The sequence below is a fragment of the Schistocerca gregaria genome, chromosome 1 (assembly GCF_023897955.1).
Source record: "Schistocerca gregaria isolate iqSchGreg1 chromosome 1, iqSchGreg1.2, whole genome shotgun sequence".
NCBI lineage: Eukaryota > Metazoa > Arthropoda > Insecta > Orthoptera > Acrididae > Schistocerca > Schistocerca gregaria.
Genome location: NC_064920.1, coordinates 962201940 through 962227414, shown reverse-complemented (window position 1 = coordinate 962227414; position 25475 = coordinate 962201940). Strand labels below are relative to the sequence as shown.

General features: G+C 41.9%; 1 protein-coding gene across 1 annotated transcript in view; it reads right to left on the bottom strand.

Moving 5' to 3' along the window:
• LOC126276364 (sodium leak channel NALCN) overlaps positions 1–25475 on the bottom strand; it is a 361108-nt gene that overhangs the window by 196605 nt on the left and 139028 nt on the right. Inside the window, exons 9-10 of the mRNA XM_049977270.1 lie at positions 23827–24048; positions 5292–5459 (exon numbers count right to left, since the gene is read on the bottom strand). Of these exons, the coding sequence (XP_049833227.1) occupies positions 5292–5459; positions 23827–24048 (390 nt within the window). The remainder of the gene's footprint in view (positions 1–5291; positions 5460–23826; positions 24049–25475) is intronic.

Sequence of the window (25475 nt, the reverse complement as noted above, 5' to 3'; positions counted from 1 at the left end):
TTTTAAAGAGAATGGCTACACTTCACGCCAAATAAGAAAGGCCATGCGCAACTGTCATAACAAGAAGCAGCGCACTGAGGACGCTGATGACGACTTTAAATCAACTGCGTTTCTTCCATACGCCGGGAATGTGTCGTCGAAAATAGGCCGATTACTGAAGAAGAATAAAATCAAGGTTATCTTCCGTCCACCAGCAAAGAACCGGGCCCTGGTTGGATCCGTTAAAGACGATTTACAACTGAAGAAAGCAGGCGTCTACAAAATTCCCTGTGAATGTGGCTCTGCATATATTGGCCAGACGACAAGAACTGTCCATGAACGATGTACAGAACATGAAAGATACACCCGTCTGCGGCAACCGTCAAAATTGGCAGTAGCAGAGCACTGTATTTCATTGGGACATTCAATGGAATACAATGGAACAAAAATTTTAGCTCCGGTTTCCGGATTTTGGGATTCCGTAATCAAGGAATCAGTGGAAATACGTCTTGCCGATAATCTTATAAATCGTGACAACGGCTTTCAACTGGATAAAACTTGGAATCCTGTTATTAAAATTATACATTCACAGCGGAATAGACAGCGTCATTCGATACTCAATGACTAGATGATCTTTTACTTTCACCACCGAGGGCAGCACGTACAACTCGGCTATGCCGCGCATGTCAACACGTGCGCGAGAATCGGTATAAATACCACGACTGCACCTGGGCTCTTCAGTAGTTGTGTACTCACCTGATGATGGCCGGACGTCTCTGGGCCGAAATATCGTGGCAGAATGTCGACGGGATCCGGCTGCATACCCGGAAATCATTAGAAGAACAAATACGCCGGGAAAATTTCAGAAGTCACATGTGTTACATATGTTAGTGAGTAGTCTGCTACAATGCCTGGATATGATAAATAAGGTTTATGCAAGTGTTGGCTATTAACACTAAGCCGTCTGGTGACAACACAGTGGTGCAGTGCATGAAATAGCAGTCAACCGCCAACGGCACCACAGTGGGTGTCGCATACATAGTATCGCTCAGTGGCCGGCAACACCACAGTGATGCTGTGTGTGAAAAAGCGGTCAACGGCTGGCAACACATCAATGGTGTTGTGAGCATAGTACTGTGTAGTGGCCGACGACAGCACTTTTGTATCTTTTGCATTCCGCTGGTGTTTTGTTTAGGTGGCAATAAGTTATGCACGCCAACCAGTTTTTTGTTTGTATAAGTACTTGTGCCCTTTCATCATGGTAGAGAAAAGAGACAACCGATTATTTACAATGAATGCGTGGACGTCTTGTCTGAGGTTCCGGATGACTTGGCTGATTGGGAAGAAGACACTGGATATCAAAAAAATGAAAGTGAAGGCTGAATTGTCGGAAAAGAGTGAAATATGTCCAAGAAGAATTCAGCAAACGCTACAGTTGCCAACTGATTCGGATGAATCAAATGAAGAAAACAGTGTGCATTGGTCAGACTTTGGTTTACCGAGGACTAAAAATAATTTTGGAGGATCTCTGGGTTCAAACATATTTCCCAAAGATACACAGAGTGTCAGGGTATCATATATATATTCAAATAGATCATTCCCAATATATAATTCTATATTGGGAATGATCTACTTGAATATATTAGCAATGAAACCAACAAGGACTACAGTCAAAATTGCAACAGAAGAAAACTGGATTTAAAAAATGCCGCATTTGTTGATGTTAGGGAGCCCGAACTTAGAAAAATGGTTTGGGCTTGCTATCCTTGTGGAAATTGTAAAAAAAGCAAGCATTGATGATTATTGGTCAACAAATCTGTTGATAGACACATTGATATATTGCAAAATGATGTCTTGCAACTGATTCCGACAAATATTATCATTTTTACATTTTTCCGACAACAACAATAAACCAGATAATGCGGACTGGCTTTTCAAAGTGCAATTCGTAACTGATTATTTTTCCAAAAACTTTAAAGAAACTTTTAATCTAAGTCAAAACAGCTCAATTGATGAAGGAATGATACTGTGGCATGAATGGTTAAATTGTAAAGTTTACAATCTGTCAAAAGTTACCAAATATGGCATACTCATTTGATTGCTGTGTGATTCGAGTACAGGATACATTTCCTCATTCAGAATATATTCCAGTGCTGGGCAGTCTTTAGCAAAAACAGTAATGGAACTACTGACACCTTCTTATGGAAAGTGGCATCACCTCTACATGGATAATTATTATAACAATGTAGAACTTGCAGAGCAGTTACTTGAAAAGAGAATTTGAGTTTGTGGAATGATACAACAAAATAGACGATTTTTGGAAAAATTAAATTGCGCAAAAGTCAATGTGTTTGAAAGCTTGTCATCAACGGAAAGGTGAAGTACTTGCACAGGTACGGAGAGCTCTGAAAATTAAAACGATATGAATGATCTCTACAATACATAATGTCACTTTTACTGACACTCAAAGAAAATATAGAAAAACCAATTACACAATAAAAAAATCTGAAAGTGTATTAGACTACAACAAATTCATGAAAGGAGTGGATCGGGCAGACCAATATTAGAGTTATTACCCAGTATACAGAAAAACTATAAAATGGTCAAAAAAGGTTTGCTTGTACCTCTTTAATTGTGCACTATTTAATGCATTCCACTCATATTAGTATTTCAATACAGAACACAAGAGTATCCAATTTCATGATTTTTTTTTATTGAAAGTGTCTGATATGAGGATAAAAGACCATGTACCTGCTTTTGAAGAAAACTTGGAAGTTGCCACTACATAGATCCGGTTGACAGAATTCCCGGTCATGTAAAGCAACACCAACTAATACTTATGTTTGAAACGAATAAATGAAAATGAAGAAACTGCCATGTATGATCCAAAAACAAAAGAAGAAGAACAACAAACTTAATGTGCAAGTCTTGTGGAGTTGTGTTACATCTTGGAGACTGTTTTGCTGCATATCACATGAAAAAGAAATACTAACTACCAAAGACAATGCAAATAAACAAATATATGAAACAAACAAATTTTGTATTTATTTATGTATGTATATCTTCAAAATTTCATGAGAGTAGGGGAACAGGGTTGAGAAATAAGGATGAGATCAGTAAAACTTAACAATTTATTATCTCCTGATAATGTCAAGAACAGCTGGCGACAAGCCAAATAATCCAAATTAGTGCTGCCGGTGCAAAGCAAATTAATTTGTACGAGATGTTTGGATGGCAAAGTATTAAGATAAAGTTTGAGTTTGTAATCAGCTTGTCTCTTATTCTGTTGAAAGTAGCTGGCTTAAGTTTTGCATGGCTACAGTCTAACAATGCCTCTTATAAGAAGTGATTCAGGTTACTGAAATTCCATTTACTGTCTTGTTAAACATGTACATTCTGATCAAAAGTATCCAGACATAACTATATAATATAGAACAGACCACTAGATGTCACAAGAGGCAGACCTGCCAGAGTGAAGGGAGGCAGGGAGTTGTGTGTTGTCAGTAAAGTACAATATCAGCAGAATGTGTCAGACAGGAGAGCTCAGTGACTTCAGACATGGACTAGTCATCAGATGTCACCTGAGTACCAAATCCATTAGGGAAATTTCATCTCTTCTAAAGGCGCCCAAGGTGATTGTTGGTGGTGTGACTGAATGAAAAGGAAAAGCCACACCCAAACCACGGTCAGGAAGCCCTCAGGTACTGAGACACAGGAACTGTCAAGCATTGTGGATGGTGGTTATAAAAAATTGCATGAAATCAATGGAAAGAATCATTTGTGAGTTCCAAAGTGCTAACAGCACTCCAGCTAGCACAATGTGTATAGTAAGATAAGAAGAATGGGATACAGTGATAAAGTAGTTCCTCATAAGCCACACATTTCTATAGTCAATGCTAACTGATAGTTGTAAATAAAACAGAAAGAAACTTCCACATGGGAAAAATATATTAAAAACAAAGATTCCAAGACTTACCAAGCGGGAAAGCGCCGGCAGACAGGCACATGAACAAAACACACAAACACACACACACAGAATTACGAGCTTTCGCAACTGGCAGTTGCTTCGTCAGGAAAGAGGGAAGGAGAGGGAAAAATGAAAGGATGTGGTATGTGCGGATGGATATGTGTGTGTGTGTGTGTGCGAGTGTACATCTGTCCTTTTTTTCCCCTAAGGGAAGTCTTTCCGCTCCCGGGATTGGAATGACTCCTTACCCTCTCCCTTAAAACCCACATCCTTTCATTTTTCCCTCTCCTTCCCTCTTTCCTGACGAAGCAACTGCCAGTTGCGAAAGCTCGTAATTCTGTGTGTGTGTGTTTGTGTGTTTTGTTCATGTGCCTAACTGATAGTTGAGGTGATGTAAATAGTGATGCCGCTTGACAGTGAATGATTGGAAACAACTGATTTGGAATGATGAATTATGATATGCCCTGTGGTAATCTGATGGAAAGATTTGCATTTGACAAATGCCTTGAAAATGTTACCTCCCATCATGTGTAATGCCACCAGTGAAGTATGGAGGAAGCAGCTTTGTGGTACAGAGGTTTTTTTATGGTTAGTGTGTGTCATCCTTCTGTACTTAAGAAAATGATAAACATGGAAGTATTTACAGCATTATGTACAGTAAAAGTGGTGATGATTGATTGTATCAGCATGCTGTCACACAGCAGCAGCTGTGAGGCATTGATTTCGAGATAGTAACTTTCCTGAAACGGACTGGTCTGCCTGGAATCTTGACCTGAAGCCAATGGAATGCCTTTGGGATGAGTTGTAACACTGGCTTCATGCCAGACCTGTGTCCATCATCACTACCTTCTCTCAATTCAGTTCTTGAGGAAGAATGGGCTCCCATTCCACCACAGACATTCAACACATGACTGGAAATATCCCCAGTAGAGTTCAGAGCATCATAAACACGAAGGATGGATCACCCCATATTATTGTCCACTAATAATGCTTTTGACCAGATAGTGTATACTGAAAGAGAGAAATGCTGGAATTGAATTTTGAACTAATCCAGCATTTAACCTATTAACTGTCAATAATATTTCATCATCAACTGACTTGAACCATAGTGTTATGCAAGATATTGTTCAGTAGGAGCCAAGAGTCTGGTCTTACATGAAATTCACTTCAGCAACTGCAAAAACATTCTTATTCAGCAAAATGTGGATTGTACAGATCTTAGATAAAAAAAACATTGCATGGATATTCTTGTGTTCCTGGAACTGTCAACAAGTTACAGATAATTTGCTTCATAAACTCTTAACCATGCACATAAAATAATAAAACTCAGTAAAAAACAACATACCTGGAAGTATGTCAGACCCGAAAGATAGAGGGCTGGAATTACATGAAGAGTTGTTCCAATGGCAAGTAGGAGCTCAAATTTATGAATGGAATGTTTGTAATATCCACGCAAACCAAGACACCAAATCTTAAACAGTGTTTCCAAGTCAAGAAACAATGTAAAAGCAACCTGTAAAGAAAACAAAACAATTAAGGCTGACTGATGATAACAGATAACAAATGAAAATAAATTGCATTATTGCAGTGATCAGCTAGTAGTCCTATAGCCTGCCGTATGCCTTGCTTCCACAAAATTACAGCTTGAACAAAACATATAGTTGCAAACAAGGATAGGTCAGTTGATGAAGTTTCAGCTGTGGAACAACTACCATCCAAACATCATATTCCAAAGATTCCAGTTTGAAGAAAGAGTTTCAGGACTGTGCAATGCATCAATAAATCCAGTTGTTATAAACTTTCTTTATGTGCTACAGCATTTGCTATTAGTGCCCTTGAAGAAGACTCTCAGCACAGTGGCAATTGGGTATAGCTGAATCAATGAAAACTGGTTGACATCAACAATGTTAACCATTTTGTGGTCACTATCAATTTTAAATAGCAAACAACACTGCATTTCAACATCTGTATCTATGAAAGTAAATGCAACATTCATTGTTAATGATAGCTGAAATGTTATCTACATCTACTCAGATACTCTGCAAGCCACCGTAAGGTGCGTGGTGGAGGGTACTCTATACTACTACTTATCATTTCCCCTCCTGTTCCACTCGCCAATAGAGCGAAGGAAAAACAATGATCTGTATGGCGCCATATAATCCCTAATTTATCATATCTTATCTTCGTCATCCTTACACGTGATGTATGTTGGTGGGAGTAGAATTATTTGGCAGCCAGCTTCAAATGGCAGTTCTCTAAATTTTCTTAACAGTGTTTCCCAGAAAGAAAGCTGCCTTACCTCCAGGGCTTCTCGTTCGAGTTACCGAAGCATCTCCCTAACACACACGTTTTGTTCAAACCTACTGGTAACAAATCTAGCAGCATTCCTCTGAACTGCTTTGATATCTTCCTTAAATCTGACCCGGTAAGGACCCCAAACACTCAAGCAGTATTCAAGAATAGGTTGCACCAGTGTCCTATATGTGGTCTCCTTTACAAGTGAACCTCTCTTTCCTAAAATTCTCCCAATAAACTGAAGTTGGCCATTTGCTTTCCCTGCCTCAATTTATAGTTGCTCTTTCCACCTTATCGCTTTGCACTGTTATGTGCAGATATTTAAACAACTTGACTGTGTCAAGCTGGACACTAGTAATACTGTATCCAAACATTACAGGTTTGTTCTTCCTATGTATCAGCATTAACTTACATTTTTCCACATTTAGGACTAGCTGCCATTCATCACACCAACTGAAACTTTTGTCTAAGTCATCTTGTATCTTCATATAGTTACTCAACTTCGATACATTATCGTACAAAATGGCAAACGACCGCAGATTGCTGCATATTCTGTCTGCAAATCATTTATGTATATAGAGAACAACAGCGGTCCTATCACAATTCCCTGGGGCACTCCTATTACTTTGGAAGTCTTCAAGCCACACACATATTTGTGAACTTATTCCATATGCTCATGCCTTCATTAACAGCCTGCAATGGGGCACTGTGTCAAATGCTTTCCAGAAATCTAGAAATTCTGAATCTGCATGTTGCCCTTCATCCATAGTTCTCAGTATATCATGAGAAAACGGCAAGCTGAGTTTCACATGAGCGATGCTTTCTAAAGCCATGCTGATTCAATCATAAGCTGCCTAGCCTCAAGAAAGTTTGTTATATTCAGACTGAGAATGTGTTCAAGGATTCTGCAGCAAATAGAAGTTCCCTAACTTCTCAGTCTGAATATAATAAACTTTCTGCAAGTCCATTCTTTTACCTTTCTTATATAATGGTGCCACCTGGGCTTTTCTCCAGTCACTTGGGACTTTGTGCTGGGCGAGAGATTCACAATAAATGCAAGCTAGGTAAGGAGGGAGCCAATGCTGTAGAGTGCTCTTTGTAAAATCAAACTGGGATTCCATCTGGACCTGATGATTTATTTGTTTTCAAATCTTTAAGTTGCTTCCCTACATTAGACTTATGTGTAATTGGATTTGATATCATCTTATTTATTGACATATTATTTGCACTAACTCTTATGTTAGAAAATAGCTGCAGTTGGTAGTGAATCGAAAGTATTCAACAATGGTCAATGAATTTCATTTTCTTTCAATTCAGGTACTCTGATTAGCCACCTTGCTGAAGCTTTTCATATAGAGAGTGTAGAGTATCTACATATTCATGGTTTTATACAACAAAAACCATGTTATTGCAAGAAGGTAGTTCATTCTAATAATTTATTCTGCAAGCACTGGAATAGGAGGAGCTTAATAGTTTCACACTGAAAATATATTTATAATTATGACAAGAATAAGTGTGTTTTTCCCTAGTATTTACAATGACAGAGAGACAGAATGGCTGATCAGTACTTACCTTCAACAGGTAAAATTTCACTACTTTTGATACATTTTAAAAGGAACAGACTAATTGTAGCTTATGGAACTATTAGTTCCATCATCAGGGAGATAAAAGGGTTAGATTTGGGAAGATTACCAAAGAGCAGCAGGTCACTCAGACTCTTGGATGGGAGAGATCCACCTGTTGTGATTATGAGGGGAACAAAGATGTAGGGGGCAAGCATCAGAGGGAGGGAGTGTAGGAGGTAAAAGATAATATACTGGTATATTGTGCAGTCTAGAGGTGATATAGAGCAGACTAAAAAACAAAAGATGGGTACAAGAAGAGTCATCATCATCATCATCATCATCTTGGACAGTTTCCAGTCTCTGGCTGGGTCTGCATGGAACATGGGCCTCTCCATCACCTTCTGTCTTGCCACCATCTCTCCGTCTTCACCTTGGTCCAGTCTTCTCCTTTCTTCTGCATGCATTCCTCTACTTCTTTCAGCCATCTTCCTCTTGGTCTGGTTACTTCCAGTTTCATCTCATGTATCTGCCTGGGTATCCTCTTGTCCTCCATTCTTTAACCGTGTCCATACCATCTCAGCCTTGATTTCTCCTGCAATGATTCCACCTTCATTAACTCTCTCACCCTCTATTTTCTTAATCTGTCTATCTTTGTCACTCCAATACTGTTTCTCAAGAATTTCATCTCACTAGCTTGTACTTTGCTTTTCTCTCTTCCTTTCATAACCCAGGTTTCTGATGCATATGTCAGGATTGGGACATAGTATAACTGGTATATAACCTTTTTACTGATTTGGGGTACACCCTTGCTCCACATCAGGCTTCTGACACTCTTCCAAATTGCTTCTGATTTTCTCCACTGCTTGTTTATTTCTCTGTCATTTTTTCCATCTTCCTGTATCAGGCTTTCTAGGTACTTGAGACTCTCCACTCTCCTCAATTGTTCCCCACCAACTATTATTCCTGTTGTTCCTCTCTCCTTCTTTCTTGTTGTGATAATCATCTCACTCTTACTCATACTAAATTTCATCCCATATTCTTGTACAGTTTGTTCCCATATGTCCAACTGTTCTTGTACTTCCTCCTCCTTATTCCCCAAATCATCGTATCATCTACAAACACCATAGCTTTCATCTTCCTTTCACCAAATACTTGTGCTACTGTACTCATTATATCATTTAAAATACTCCTTTCATATATTCTTGAGTTCCTCCTTATTCTTTACATATTTTTCAGTTTTGTTCATAATTCGAGCATGATCTGTCGTACTGTTCTTCCTCTTACTTTTAATCATCGCATGTAACACCTTTTTTTTGAACCTTCACTATCGTCCTCCATCACTATGGGCCATTGTTCCATCCACTTTCTTCTTTCCTCCGCCACCACTCTTTTTGCTTCTTTCTTGCTTCCCTGATACTCCTCTCTTGTCTCTACTGTTCTCTTCTGGAACCATACCCTCTATTCTTCTTCTGTACTATATCCTTTGTTTTATCATTCCACCAGGGTGTTCCTTTCCATCTCTATTTGTTGCTTGTTGTCCCGAATATTGCTTCCACTGCACTTACTAATGTTCCCTTGAATCTACTCCACTTCTCTTCTACTGTTTTAGGTTCATCCTTTGGGATGCTTTCCTTTACTAATTGTAGGTACTGTAGCCAGCTTTCTTCTTCCTTGAACTTCCATACCCTTATATGCCTTTCCTGGTTTACCTTCCCTTTATTATCCTTAGTCCCTCTCAGGTTCATTATCAGCAAACGGTGCTCACTATCCAAGGCCTCTGATGGTATTACCTTAATGTCAATGATGTTCCTACTCATCTCACTATCACATAAGAAGTAGTCAACTATCAACTTTCTCTTTAAGTCTTGACTTTACCAGGTAATCTTGTGCCTCTCTCTTTCCCTGAACCAAGATTTCCCAAACCAGCAAGCCATTCCTTTGACAGAACTCCAATAGTCTTCCACCTTCCTTATTTCGGCAGCCTCAACCCTCTGGTCCAAGCACACTTTCACAGCCTTGTCTTTCTCTTCCAATGTGTACATTTAAATCTCTCATTACTATCATATTCTTCCTTCCCAACTGCTTCTGCATTTCCTCTTCAAACTCTTCCTTCTCCTCAGAAGTGCAACCCACCTGTGGTGCATACACTTGTATTACCTCTATGGTCATCCCCTTGAGTGGTATCTTGGTCTTCATCATTTTATCACTTATTCTCTTCACTTCCTCTTTTAATCCATACTATTCTGACTCCATTTCTCCTTCTCTCCTCACTTCCACTCCAGTGCAATCGATAGCCCTTTCCTCAGTTCTTTCCTTCCTTCTCCTTTCCATCTCATTTCAGATAACCCCAATAGGTCTAGATGGGTACAAGAAGAGTAATGAGAAGTAAAATGAATGATTACTAATAAAAACACAATATGGCACATGTTCTACAGGATTAATTTATTTAATTAACCAGTTTTTGGGTTGCAAGGCCACCATCAGACTTTAACTGACCGCCGTCAAAGTAGTTGCATTATTTGTAAACAACACAGGAAAATATATTATCTTCTAGAGAGAGACACGAACACAGAGTAAATGTCATCACTGATAGTGTAGTGGTGAAACAATTAAAAAGTTACAAGTTGAACAGTAAATAAATGTAAAGGGAGCAATCAGGGAGAACATAAAGACTAAACTTGATAAACAATGCCTACATAACAGTTCAAAATTACATAAACAATCACAATAAAATAACATTATCACTCGACAAAAGTAATAAAGAATAGCTTCAAGAGGTATCACACGTAGAATGAGAGACAGGAACAGAGTACAAAATAGAATTGACAACTGTAACACTGAAATATGTGGAGTACATAAGCAATGGCAATGAATTGAGTAAATACTGGAAAATGGAGGAATTGTAAGGAACTGACAGTGTGGGAAGCATTGGAGAACTCTGAGGATGAAGTGAAGTTTATAGAAGGGGAAAATACTGAGCTGTGTTTGCTCATTTAATATTAAATCTGGACTGTGGAGATGTTTGTTAATTTCCAGGCCTTCCAACACATTGAGTTTTTCGGTCTCTTATTTCTGCTGCTGCCCCCCCCCTCCCCCCTCCTCCGCTACCCATGAACAATGGACCTTGCCATTTAGCCGTACTGTAGGTGCAACCACAATGGAGGGGTAACTATTGAGAGACCAGACAAACATGTGGTTCTTGAAAAGGGGCAGTAGCCTTTTCAGTACATGCAGGGGGCAACAGTCTGGATGATTGAACTATTCTGATAACAAACCAAAACAGCATTGCTCTGCTGGTACTGCAAATGGCTGAAAGCATGGGGAGACTACAGCTGAAATTTTTTCCCGAGGGCCTGAAGCGTTACTGTGTGGTTAAATGATGATGGCATCCTCTTGGGTAAAATACTCTGTGGGTCAAATAGTCACCCATTTGGATTTCTGGGCAGGGACAGATAAAGGAGGATGCCATTATGAGGAGAAACAAAACTGGTGTTCTACGAATCGGAGCATGGAATGTCAGATCCCTTATCGGGCAGGTAGATTACAAAATTTAAAAGAGAAATGGATACGCTAAAGTTGGATTTAGAGAAGTTTAGTGGCAGGGGAAACAAGACTTCAGGTCAGATGAATACAGGCTTATAAATAAAAAAATCAAATAGGAGTAATTCAGGAGTAGGTTTAAAAATGAATAAAAAAATTGGAACATGGATAAGCTACTATGAACAGCATAGTGAATGGTTTATTGTAGCCAAGATAAGACATGAAGCCCACACCTACCACAATAGTACAAGTTGATATGCCAACAAGCTTCGCAGATGATGAAGAGAATGAAGAAATGTATGATGAGATAAAAGAAATTATTCAGATAGTTAAGAGACACGAATATTTAATAGTCACAAGTAACTGGAATTTGATGGTAGGGAAAGGAAGAGAAGGAAAATATGAATGAGGGTAAGGAATGAACGGGGAAGCCACCTAGCAGAATTTTGCCCAGAGCATAACTTAATCATAGCTAACCCTTGGTTTAAGTATTATGAAAGAAAGTTGTATATAGGGAAGAGACCTGGGGACATCGGAAGGTTTCAGATTGATTATATAGTGGTAAGACAGTGATTTAGGAACCAGGTTTTAAGTTGTATGACATTTTCAGGGGCAGTTGTGAACTTTGACCACAATTTATTGGTTATGAACTGTAGATTAAAAATTAAGATACTGCAAAAAGGTAGGAATTTAAGGAGATAGGACCTGGATAAACTGAAAGAACCAGAGGCAGTAGAGATTTTCAGAGGGTGCATTAGGGAATGATTGGGATGAACAGGAGAAAGCAATACAGTAGAAGAAGAATGGGCAGTTTTGAGAGATGAAACGGTGAAGCCAACTGAGGATCAAGTAGGTAAAAAGACAAGAACTAGAAGAAATCCTTGGGCAACACAAGAGTTACTGAATTTAACACAAGAAATGAGAAAATATAAAAATAAAGTAAACGAAGCAGGCTAAAAGGAATACAAACGTCTCATAAATGAGATCGACAGGAAGTGCAAAATGGCTAAGCAGGAATGGCTAGAGGACAAATGTAAGTATGCAGAAGCATATATCACTAGGGGGGGGGGGGGGGGGGCAAGATAGATGCCACCTACATGAAAATTAAAGAGAACTTTGGAGAAAAGAGAATGACATGTATGAATATCAAGAGCTCAGAAGGGAAAGTAGAAAGGCGGAAGGAGTGTACAGGGTGGAGAAAAACTGTTTCATGAAATTTTAACCACTATGGAAATTTGGTGCCACACACTCTGATTGCCCTGGGATTGCCCTGTTTCCATTCGTCAGTTGATGGGCAGCGCTATGCTTCTTGGTTCACACATACAAACATCCCCCGCCCCATCGCTGCCCCAAAGTGATACACACGTGTCGAATGGGTCTTGCTGTTTGTCTCCACCTCATGTCAGATGCATTCATGGGCAAGCTTCGCTTCAGAGCACACACACATCAACTGCAATTTAGTCATACAGAAGCTTGGTGGGACAGTATTCATTTCAAGAACAACTTGGTGAAACAGGCTCGTTAGCAGGACCTTGAAAACGAAGAGATGGTGCATCTGAAGAGACTGTTCTTGAGCACTTCGAGGCTACAACAAGTATTAGAGTGCATGAGGGTCACTCATTGGTTAGTCTGCGAGGTTTTGAGGGATGATGGCCAGTATCCATTTAGTTTCCACTCTGTCAAGACCTAAATCCTCTGGCAGACTATGAACACAGGCTAGGATTTTGCAGTGGTTTCTGCAATGTGTTGCACAAGATCCTGACTTTCCCGCCATCGTGTTGTTTACTGACAAGTGGACCTTCCATAACAGTCGTGCTGTGTTGGGATATTTAAATGAATGCTACAACGGCCGGGTAATTGGCAGAGGTACTTGTAGGACTTGGGCTCCATGACCACCAGACTAGTCCTGTGGGGATTCATCAAGGTTCTAGTTCACCCACCCAGATGCAAACCACCTAGAAACGAAGAGGAATAAATGGATTGCATTCAACATACCGCCAAACACATCAGGGCAATGCCAGGAATCGCTGAAAGGACTCAGCAAAACACTGTTCAGCATTACCATGCATGAGTCGCATCAGACGGTCGCCAGTTCGAGCACTTACTTTAAGTAAACAATGTCCCAGCAACAAAAAAGGCCTTTTTCAGGGTCAACACTATTTGTAAAAGACTTTCTGCACACAAACTAACAGCTGTTGAGTGGTTTGTTCCTTGTATGTATTATCATTAAACTATAATGGATGTGTCGGGACCCTGTCAGATTCACCCCCAGGGCCCCAGAGTGGAAGGCTGGTGCACTACCATCGAGCGTGCGGGCCACCTTGGATACATTGCGATCTCCGGCAGGCATAACATTCGCGGTCATGTGTTGTCCAGAGCATCCAGCAACAGGGCAACCCCATGGCCAATTGGAGCATGTGTCACCAAGTTTCCATAGTTTAAAAATTGTGTGTTGTAGACCTACACAACATTAGTAACTTTGGTTATTACTGGCATCAGCTATTCAGGGTTAAAATTTTGTGATACAATTTTTTTCCACCCTGTATAGAGGGTCTATACAAGGAATATGTACTGAGGGCAATATTATGGAAGTGGGAGAGGATGTAGATGAAGTTGAGATGGGAGATTTGATACTGTGTGAAGAATTTGACAAAGCACTGAAAGACCTACGCTGAAACAACATTTTGTTAGAACTACTGATAGCCTTGGGAGAGCCAGGCATGGCTGAACTCTTCCATCTGGTGAAAAAATGTATGACACAGTTGAAATACCCTCAGACTTTAATAAGAATATAATAATTCCAGTTCCAAAGAAAGCAGGTGCTAACACATGTGAAAATTACCAAACTACCAACTTACTATGTCACGGGTGCAAAATACTAACGTGAATTCTTTACAGATGAATGGAAAAACTGTTAGAAGCTGACCTCAGGGAAGATCAGTTTGAATTCCATAGAGATGTAGGAACACATGAGGCAATGAAGACCCTATGACTTACCTTACAAGATAGGTTAACAAAAGGCAGCGCTATGTTTATGGCATTTGGAACTTAGGAAATGTTTTTGGCAATGTTGATTGGAATATTCTCTTACAAATTCTGAAGGTTGCACAGTTTAAATATAGGAATCAAAAGGCTATTTACAATGTGTACAGAAACCAGATGCAGTTATAAGAGAAGAGGGGCATGAAAGGAAAGCAATGGTGGAGAAGGGACTGAGACAAGGTTGTAGTCTATCTACAACATTACTCAATCTGTATGCTCAGCAAGCAGTAAAGGAAACAAAAGAAATTTTTGGAATAGGAATTAAAATTCAGGGAGAAGAAATAAAAACCTTGAGGTTTGCTGATGACATTTTAATACTCTCAGAGACAGCACAGGACTCGGAAGAGCAGTTGAACAGAATGGACAGTGTCTTGAAAGGAGTATGTAAGATGAACATCAACAAAAGCAAAACAAGGATCATGGAATGTAGTCGAATTAATCAGGTAATGATGAAGACATTAGAGTAGGAAATGAGATACTTAAAGTAGTAGATGAGTTTTGCTATAAATAACTGATGATGGTCAAAGCACAGAGGATGTCCTATCAGGAATGGTTAAAAGTCCTAATGTTCGGATTTGGGGTTCACAAAATCCACACGGCTCATTGAACATGTTCATTACAGCCCTAAGCTAAACGTCTGGTGCGGGCTAATGCACGACAGGATAGTTGGATGTTCTTTGCGGAACAAACAGTGAATGCGTCAGTATATATGGACATGTAGGAGCAGTTTGTGTACCCTCAGATACAAACTTGCAACCCAACATCATTTTTCAACAAGATGGAGCTCCACTGCATTGGTCAATGGCTGTTCGCAAGTTCCTGGATAGGAAATTTCCCAATCATTGGATCGGACGTTGAGGACCCATTGCCTGGCCACCATGTTCACCTGACATTACCCCGCTTGATTTCTTCATGTAGGGATTTGTGAAGGACTGCGTGTATGCAACCAAAGTGGACGATATTCTTATGTTATAAGATCTTATCACTAATGCGATTGCAACAATAACAGAGGAAATATACAAAGAACTTAGCAAGAAATTGAATATAGACTCAATATTCTTCATGCTACAAATGGTTCACATGTAGAGGTGTATTGATGATAAATAAATAAATTTTTTGAGATTCTCTACAATGTGGTGCATTTTTCGTTGTGGTATCTACTGTCCCCCCCCCCCCCCCCTCCCCCTGACTCTGCCTCAGCATTATTCTTTGTGGCTCGAGGCAGAGCATGCATGGGAGCAAGTGCACATTGACCTTACTACTCTGTTGAAGGGTGCCTTGAGTCTTTTAGTTGTGGTCACACACTCAAATTTACCATATGTGGTACAGAGGCAATCAACAGCTGCTATGTTCTGGGCTTTAGTGACAATATTTGGCATAAAAGACGTGCACAAACCTTAGTTAAGTGCCTGCAGTTCTCCTCATATGCATTCTAGAATTACTGCAGGAATGGAACCACACATCTGACCACTCCCCACTTTCACACAGCAGCAGACTCAGAGACTGAGTTGTTTGTCAAGACATTCAACCCAGAGATGAGGAAAATACTTCTAATTACACCATATGATGGTGTATTGACCAGCTTCTTGGCAATATATTGGTCCAGCCCTGTCAATGGTAAAAGCCTCGCTAAAATCATGCAGTGGCACAGTCTATGGATCGTCTTTGACCTTTTGCCCCCATCACAGCAAGCCTAGAGCCTCTAGCGCAAAACTTTACTGCCACACAGACTCTAGGTCTGGACTTGCACCTTTGATCGGACCTGAAGATGGACTCAATGTACTGTTGTCTGCCATAAGGGTTGGCAAATGTTTGATGTCACAACTGGGGCTGAGCAGTTGGTCTGGTATCACAATCAGCTGTAGCTGCAACACCTAACACTGGATGTCCCCCCATGAGCACTGACATAGGGCAACCAGCAGGTACTACTTCTCTCCCAGCTGGCTGGTATGGGGTGCAGAGACTGCTCTTGCTCCCTTGTACATATAGATATTGCCTAGGTCCATGCTGTCATAAGGTGGTCACATTTCATGCATGGATGCCGATGGAATTTGAACCAAAGCCACCCACGTTACATTCTCAGCACTGTCTCAAACAGGAGAGGGCTCAGCCCCACTTGCAGCAGAAGAGAGTGAGTATCTCACTCTTCTTGATGCCACTGGATGCAGCACCCACCCCTCCTGATTTCATTATGTCTCTTGACTCATGGGTGGGGGTACCGATCAATCCTCCTTATACCCCTAGAATTCCTAGTCACAGGCCTGATCATTACCAGCCTTATGGACCGATTAAAGGGAGAGGTATCATGTATTGCTGCCACATGATCCACTTGATACTAATAATGTCTGTGAGCTTGTGGAGAATCCTTCCCTCACCTCCATCTGTAACAGCGGATGATGGGCTGCGTAAACTAGAAACCAGCTCCCCAAGACCCTCACTGGTCACTTCCATTGAAGGGAGAACTTAGACGGCCAGACTTTCCGCATCCTAGGCACGCCAAACCAGTCTCTTGTTTCATTTTGACGAGGAAACATGCTTTGGCCATGCTCTCAGCAGCCCACCCACACAGTTTCACATGGCCTGCATCGTCACCCACCACATTTTGCCAGGGTATGCATGAACCGCACAATTCTTATCCCATGCTCATTGTCATCATCCTATCACAGTCCGTTTAATAACAGGAGTGCTATCACATTTTTTCCATGCTGCCTTCCAGAACTCCATCTTCTTGAGGCAATTCTACTGACTACAGGAGGACAAAGCCTGATGCCAGACACCTGATTCATCCTCATGGCATCAGCAATTGGAATACTGCATGCAGTGTAGTGCAAATAGTGGAGTGGAGTGCATTGAGCATCAGGACTACCAGGCTAAGTTATTACTATTTTAGCCCCGGTTGTTTTGGCACTCCTTTGGTGCAATTTTTCAAGCCACTGGATGATGCTGAACAAAGGTTGCAAGTCAACCATGGTCTGCCCGGTCCAAACCCTCCTCAATTAAGAGGTGTTAGCTCATTTCAATTGTTACTGTAATCATTAGCTTTGGGTTAATATGTTAGAACCAGCCCGCGTGGCTCTTCCAGGATGTCCCATCATGTTTGCCATTTTCTTAACTAGCACACCACTTAGGCATGTGCACCCCGTAGGTGTATTGAAGGGAACATAAACTCATTCTTTCACTGGTGACACCCTCTAAACTAAAGCGTTGAGTCTAATTACTGAAAAAATCAGTTCCTGTTAGTTTGGCTGGATGCAACCTGCTTGCACCCCCACCTGCTCCTTGCCCTCTCCACTCTCCCTCTCTCCTCCATGCATGTCCCGCTCTCCCTCTGCACGCATCATTGCCCCTGCTTGCACCCCTCCACACACACCATCCATTTGTGCCACAACCATCCCCCTTCTGCACCCCTCTGCTTGTGCCATCCCTTTGTGTGCACCAGCATGCCCATTCCGCAGCTGACGGATGTACGCCAGGACAAGCCACAGTGTAACCATGCAGCGCACTGAACACCCCTTCCCACAACAACACACAGCACAGATTGTATTGCACCGTTCACACTATGCGTGCCCCGCCTGCCTTCTTCTCAGCAAGATTGCCTGCCAGCACCCTCTCGTGTATTGTGAAATGCTGCCTGCAACGTTATGTCGCTATGACTCTGCCACAAGTTGCTAACCCTATGGCGGTCATGCACAACGGGCCCTCTAATTAACAGCCCCTGTTACCACTCTCACCTCAACACCTAAGAGCACTTCACAGGTGCTGGAATTCCGCATGCAACTGTCAGCACTACAGAACTGCTCAACTCAGCTGACCAATGGGGCAGCGTGCCCCACACAAGCCGACTAGGCAGACCCTTCTCCCCCTCCCCGGTCATGCTGCTGCTCATTTTCCCCCTTGAACCTGCGAGACCCACTCCTGTGGTTTGCTCCCATTGAGGCAGCTTGTTCCATCATGAGTGATGCAACAACATTCAGGATGGTTGTTGTCCACCTCGACCCGACCACTGCTGCCCAAGTCTGGGACGTTATTTCACACTCACCCCCCTCTGGCTGCTACAGTAAACTAAAAGAACACATCATCTTCAGCTTCATCCCCTCAGAATGGGAACAGGCGCATAATTTGTTATCATCCAAATGGTGTGACAATATGTGCCCAACTACTCATTTGTGTGCCTTCCCACCCCTATTCAGGCTGTCCTGGTCTCACATGCCCATTTATTGTTAGGCGACACAATGGTCTTGGCCATTCAAAACCCTGAACTCCTTACCCACCCTGGCTGCAACACAGAATGCCACTTACCACCCCGAGGATCTGGCCGGCTATTCACCCACCCCTCCTTATCTACACCAAGCCACGACATGTGCGATGTCACTCGCACCACCTGCTGCTAACGAACCTCTGCCCAACATGCAGGACCCTGACCTCTACCAGATTCTCATGTGCCTGAGCTCCGAGAGGGCAGCATTTACCAGCAGCTTCACTCGCCTACACCTCATGCTCCTGCCGCCAGGTGAGCCCGACCTTACACACACAAGGCTGGCCGAGACAAAAACAGCCGCCCCCTTGAGAATGGTCCTACCTGCCCCCCTGACAACCAAAGCCACTGCAAACTAGACACTGCTTGCTGGTACCACCAGAGGTTTGGCAGGAAAATGACCAACTGTAGACCTCTCTCCCATTCCTGGTCTTCAAACCCCGGCAGTGGCAAGCAGTAGACCCACCTGGTTGCTGTGTTAGTTCACAGCGCATATTCATATGGGATTTGAATGACGCTAATCTCCCTGCGGCACTACCTTATCTACACCATCTCCAACTTATCCATATCCCCCACAAACTAATCCCTACCTAAGGGGTGCATACACACTCGCTCGACCTAGGTTTCCAGTGCGGACCTTCAACGTCATATACGTTGCTGACCCCATTTTGGGTGACAATTCCTAGGCCTACTGGCCGATGCAGTGAAATGTCGTTTAGTTGATGGCACCTCCATCAGGACCATCCAGTGTAGCTCCCACCCCGTACATGCTTCGCCGTGAAACGGCTGATGGTTTCAGGCCCATATGCTCAGCTTCTGGCAGAATTGCTCCTCCTCATCGAGCCATCCAACGCCCACTGGACAGTTCAGCACGAAACTTTGCATTACATCACCACTACCCATGGCCACCCCAGTTTTCTGCCATGCCTGCTCCCTAGCCCCTCACAAATGCAAAATCACACAAAAGGAATTCAAAGAGCTGCTTACTGCCAGTATGCTTTGGCCTTCCAAAAGCCCCTGGACTTTAACTCTTCATTTTGCCCCCAAAGAAGACAGTTCCTGGTGCCCTTGCAGTGATTACCGTAAACTCAATGGCCACACCATCATTGACTACTATCCGATCCCACTCCTCTGCACTTACGATGATGCCTTCTCAGGAGCTAGTATCATCAGTAAGATAGGCAGCATTAAAGCCTACATACAAATCCCAGTCATCCTAGAGGACACTGAGAAAATAGCCATTATCACACTTTTTGGTCTGTTCGAGAGTGCATTCGTGACACTTGGCCTCCCCAATACTGCATAAACATGACAGTGATGTTTGGACAACACCTTCCAGGGCACATGATGGTGTTTTGCCTATGTAGATGATATACTCATCTACTCCAGATACCCTACTGAGTGTCACCAACACCTACGCAAATTTTTTCCTTCCTACAGAAAGCTGGAATGGCTCTAAACTTGGCAAAATGTGTATACGAGTTGAGCGAGATTGAATTCCTTGGACATTTGTCTCTGCTGCTGGCTCCTGCCCCCTCTCAGAGACAGTACAGCCAGTAGTGGACTTTCCATGCCCTACAACCTTCAAAGGGCTCCAGCATTTCATTGGCATGATCAGTTACTTCTGTCACCATCTTAATGACGCCACTGCCACCCAAGATCTCCTTACTGCAGCATTCCTTGGTGATAGAAACAAAGGGAACAAGCTGGCCTTTGAACCCTGGCCATGATCGAGAGCTTCAGAGAAACAAAACAGGACTTAGACAATGTGGCCCTTCTGACCCACCCCCACACCCCTCGCAATAGTGGCAGGCGCGAGCCAGATGGCTATAAGAGCCATCCTTGAACAACATGCGGACAATGTCTGGCAACCACTCACCTTCTTTTCATCCAAGCCCTCTCATACACAATGCCGCTGGGTGCATATGACTACGAGCTGCTTGCATTCCACAAAGCTGTCCACTATTTCTGACATTCAGTAGGGAGATGTGTCTTTATGACCTTCACAGACCACTGTCCGTTCACCACTGGTTTTTGCAGGAAAGACATAGACCTGATCTCACCTCAACAGTTTAGGCTACAGGAATATATCCCACAATTCACCTCCAATGTCCAGCATATTGCTGGCATTGACAACATTGAGGCAGATTGCCTTAGCTGCTCCTGTGCCATCATCCAACCCTTAGACTACAGTGTCCTGGTTGCTGCTCAAGAGGGCAACCTGCACCTGGCCCATTCCCTTCAGAATATGGACACCAGCCTTAACCTCCAGCTAAGATCCATATTCGGCTCCAATCATAAGATCTTCTGTAATGTCCTTGTAGATCCTTCACAACCTGATTGTTCCAATGATTGCCTCCACCCACTCCCGCCTCCCTCCTTCCAAGAACCGGCAATTGACCATGTCCACAGTCTCACACACCCAGGCATCTGCACTTTCCACCACCCTCATGAAATAATGTTTCGTCTGGATAGGCATCCATCATGACTGCAGCCAATTGGGCCCAGTCCTGCATTCCATTCCAGATTACCAAAGTCAGATTGCAATTTCACTCACCCTGCAGCTGCCTTTAATCTGATGCAAGACTGGTTCATGTACGTTCACCTCAACATTGTCGGCCCTCTACCCTCCTCCAATGGGTATCGATATCTGCTGACAATTACTGACAGATTTTCTCACTGGCCAGAGGCCATCCCTTTCTCAGACATTTCAACTGAAACTATGGCTGCAGCCTTTGTTCAGACCTAGGTGTTCTGTTTTGGTTGCCCATGTGACATCGCTACAGATTGTGGGCACCAGTTCACCTTGACCCTTTTCTGATTTCTGGCAGCCACCTGTGGCTCCTGTGTCCACCATATCACCAGATACCACCTAGCAGCTAACGAATCAAATGGCTCTGAGCACTATGGGACTTAACATCTATGGTCATCAGTCCCCTAGAACTTAGAACTACTTAAACCTAACTAACCTAAGGACATCACACAACACAACACCCAGTCATCTCGAGGCAGAGAAAATCCCTGACCCCACCAGGAATCGAACCCGGGAACCCGGGCGCGGGAAGCCAGAACGCTACCACACGACCACGAGCTGCGGACGCAGCTAACGGGATGGTGGAGCAGTTCCACCACACACTTAAAGCCACCTTCAAATGTTATTCTTCTGAATGGTCTGCTGCCCTGCCCCTGATGCCTCTAGGCCTGCAGATCACACGCAAAATCAACCTAGGAACTTTGTGTGCCGAGCTAGTATACGGACTGCCCCTTGCCATTCCCAGATATTTTTTGGAAGTGACACTGCTCCCTCCTCACAGCACCATCCCAGGTTTTGTGCAGCAGCTTCAGGGCTACATGGCCTAACTGCGACCAATACCTCCACAACAGCATGGTGTGCACTGTATCTTCATCCACTATGACCTCACAGCATGCACACACATCATGCTTAGGATGGATACATACCAATAGCCTCTCCGCCCTCGATATATGGGCCTGTACCTGGTATTGTGATGTGGGGACAAGACATTCTCCATTAGTCTGAATAGGGTCGCGAGAACTGTATCCATAGACAGGATCAAGCCAGCCTGTGTCCTAGAACTCCCTCAAGCCAACAAGCAAAGCACCATTGGGATGGAGTTGCCCTCACCTACCATTGGATACAGCAATAGCACCAGCAACAACACATCACATACAACGCATGCCAGCATCGCCCCTTTGATGTCCCTGATGTGCCACTGGCACTGGCTGATGCCACCCCCAACAGCATGTCCACACACCACCAGCCAACATTGCTTATGGTCCACCACCAGCGAATACATGAGTCACATACCTCCCAGTGCCTGGGACCCTGATGCCACCACCGTACTATCCTTTTTGCAGCCTCCAGCCAATGTAGACAGCATCTCACTCTCAAAGGCGTCTGCCATGCTCAACAGAGTGTCTTCACCAACGCCCCTAGCAACTGCACTATTGGAGCAGAGATGCTACTTCACACATTCCAAATGCCATGTGCAGGAGCTGCCCATGCCCCTCCTTTCCCTAGAAATCACAGCACGAGCACAGCAGCAACAACCCATGCATGACCCACGGCAAGCATTGTTGGTCAGCTTCAAACACCCCGCTGCACAGCTGACCAGTGTTTACCCCTCAAAATTGGAGAACTGCGTGATGGCTCCTTCCCTCGCCTCCATCTGTAGCAGCAGACGATGGGTTGTGTAGACTAGAAACTGGCCTCCCAACACCCTCGCTGATCACTTCCACCAGAACAACTTAGGCAGACATACTTTCCAGACACTACGCATTTTGAACCTCGATGGCTGTTCTGGCACTCCTTTGCCGCCAAGAATGCTACTGAAGCAGTTTTTCCATTCCAACGAACAAAGGACATAAAAGAATGATGTAGGAGATTTCTGTTCATTATTTTGACTCTTTTTTTACGTATACATTATCAAAAGCTTGATGAAGCTGAATATCATGGTAATGGGCCAAAAGATGGATGTTCTTTTATAAAGTGTTGCAAACTAATTTACTGAAATATATCATCTGAAGTATTGAATAAAGAGATAATTACTATCAAGTTTTACAAACAGAATGCAGTATGAGGATTTTAAATTATACAGAGAGGATTAACATTTTTTCAAAAAATTGCAAAAGGAAATATTACCTTAGATTAAATACCCTGTTAATTCCAAATGCTCATAGTGAGGAGATCATCAGAGATGTGGTATACATAATAATGTGTTAGCTTAATTACAATCACCAATGCCTTCATGTCCTCACTCTGTAAGTTAACGTGAAACAGCCTACGGTTTAATGTAGTTCTATGCTATTTACTCTGCTGATCAGGAATTTTACATGGCCACTTTTCTCTCATGATCATAATTTGCTTGTCTTTTGCCTGAGTGTCAGAGTGCCAGCCTGATTTACTGATCAGATACTGATGGGTTGTAAAAATTATTATACCTAATTATAAAAGAAACTAACCCAAACAATGATTAAATTCCAACTAAAAATAAATCAGTAAGAAGAAAGTGTAACAAATATCATATTTCACTGAACCATTATTGAACTGCAATGTATGATGACAACTTAGTACATGAGCCACGTCTTTGTGATTTAAAATCAGTGCTTTTTGGACATTTTTAACAACAAATGTTAGCTTGCAAAAAGTATCTAATAATACTTACTTCGATGTAGTAATACTTTTCATAGAAAACATGGCGTGGTCTTTCATCATGTTTAAAATGCATTGTGGCTGTGACAACACCATTTGCTAGGATTATAGCCATTACAAGCAAACGGAAGGAGGCTGATCGTAGAATTACATGGCAGAACTGAGGAGCTGATCCTCCATGTTTATTCTCATCTAGAGTAACCAGCTTCCATCCAGAATCGTTACCAGTTAAAATCTGAACATAAGATAACACATGAATAAGAAATATGTACAACTGAAAAGTGTTTGTAATTAAAGCTCACTGCTGTTGTAATTATTACACTAATCCTAAATGGAAAGATAATGTCACATCAAACATTCTCTTTGAAGAGTTCCTAACTCCATAGCCTAGTGTTACATTGTCTTCAAGACTTCATATGCTGCTTCCAAGTTTACATTGACAATTTTAATGCAAAAGTCACTTTAGGTGTGTGGTGGGGGATACTCTATTTATCACGAACAATTCCCCCCCTTCTCATTCCATTCACAAAAGATATGTGGGAAAAAGATGATCTTTGCATAACTTAGAATAATAAGCATAGGATGTTTCAACAGTTCGAAGACTTGTATCAAACCTGTGTGACAGGGCAAGCTGGGATTATTTTAATTCCCCTCTTGTTTTGCTATCTGACTCCTTTAAATTCGTTTTGTTACTTTTAACTATTTACCACTAGCATACATAAATATAATCTGCCTTTTCATAAAGGAGAAAGGTTGGCCCTCAGTTTTAAAGAATATAGCACCAGATCTAATTTTGTGCTTAGTTTTATGTATGTAATTAATTTTTCTAATTTGTTTTGACTTTTCCTAGTTAGTACCATTTGTTATAGGGAGAAATCAGTGATTGTTTCATAATTTAAATTCTATTGTTGACATATAAACAAGTATAAATTCTGTAATGATTGTAAACATTTGGGAGATGAAGTACTAGTAATATTAAAGTATCTATTTAGCTCTATTCAAAAACATATTAGCAAAACCAACCCTGAATTAATTCCAAAGTAATTAACAGTTTTGTCAAAAGTATTGTTTGTGTAACTATATTTGTTAGTTTTATGATTTAATTTTCGGCCTAAATCTCATAGTAGAAGAAAGTGTTAAAAAGATGCAATTTTTGATGTATTCAGTTAATTTAATGAGTTAAGTTTTAATTGTAATTTCCGTAAATTTAACTTTAAACAATGTGTAGTTTCAGCATCTATTATTATGATGAATGTAAGGGCCTGATTTTTGGTCATGAGACAAACAGTCCATGACCGGGTTTCAGACGAGTAACTTGTGATGGTTAGAATAACAACAATGCTTCAAATTAACTGTGAAATAAGCATTAAACAAGTAGGCCATGTATAAAAACCAATGACCGTGACTGCTCCATATGTACCTGTTTATTCTCCAAGAACTGTGGAATTTGTGGTTAGGTTTTACTGCTGGTAGATGTTCAACAAGAAACTATGGTAGCAGTATGTGGAGTTTCACCTGCAAACTGTTAATGAGGCTTATGGAAAGTTTAAACAATAGTGAACTGGCCATACACACATAACTGTGTAATACAATATTTTAAAGAGTGAAATGGGTGAAAATTGTACTGAAGTGGATAAGGTCATTCAGGTTAAGGAAGAGGGA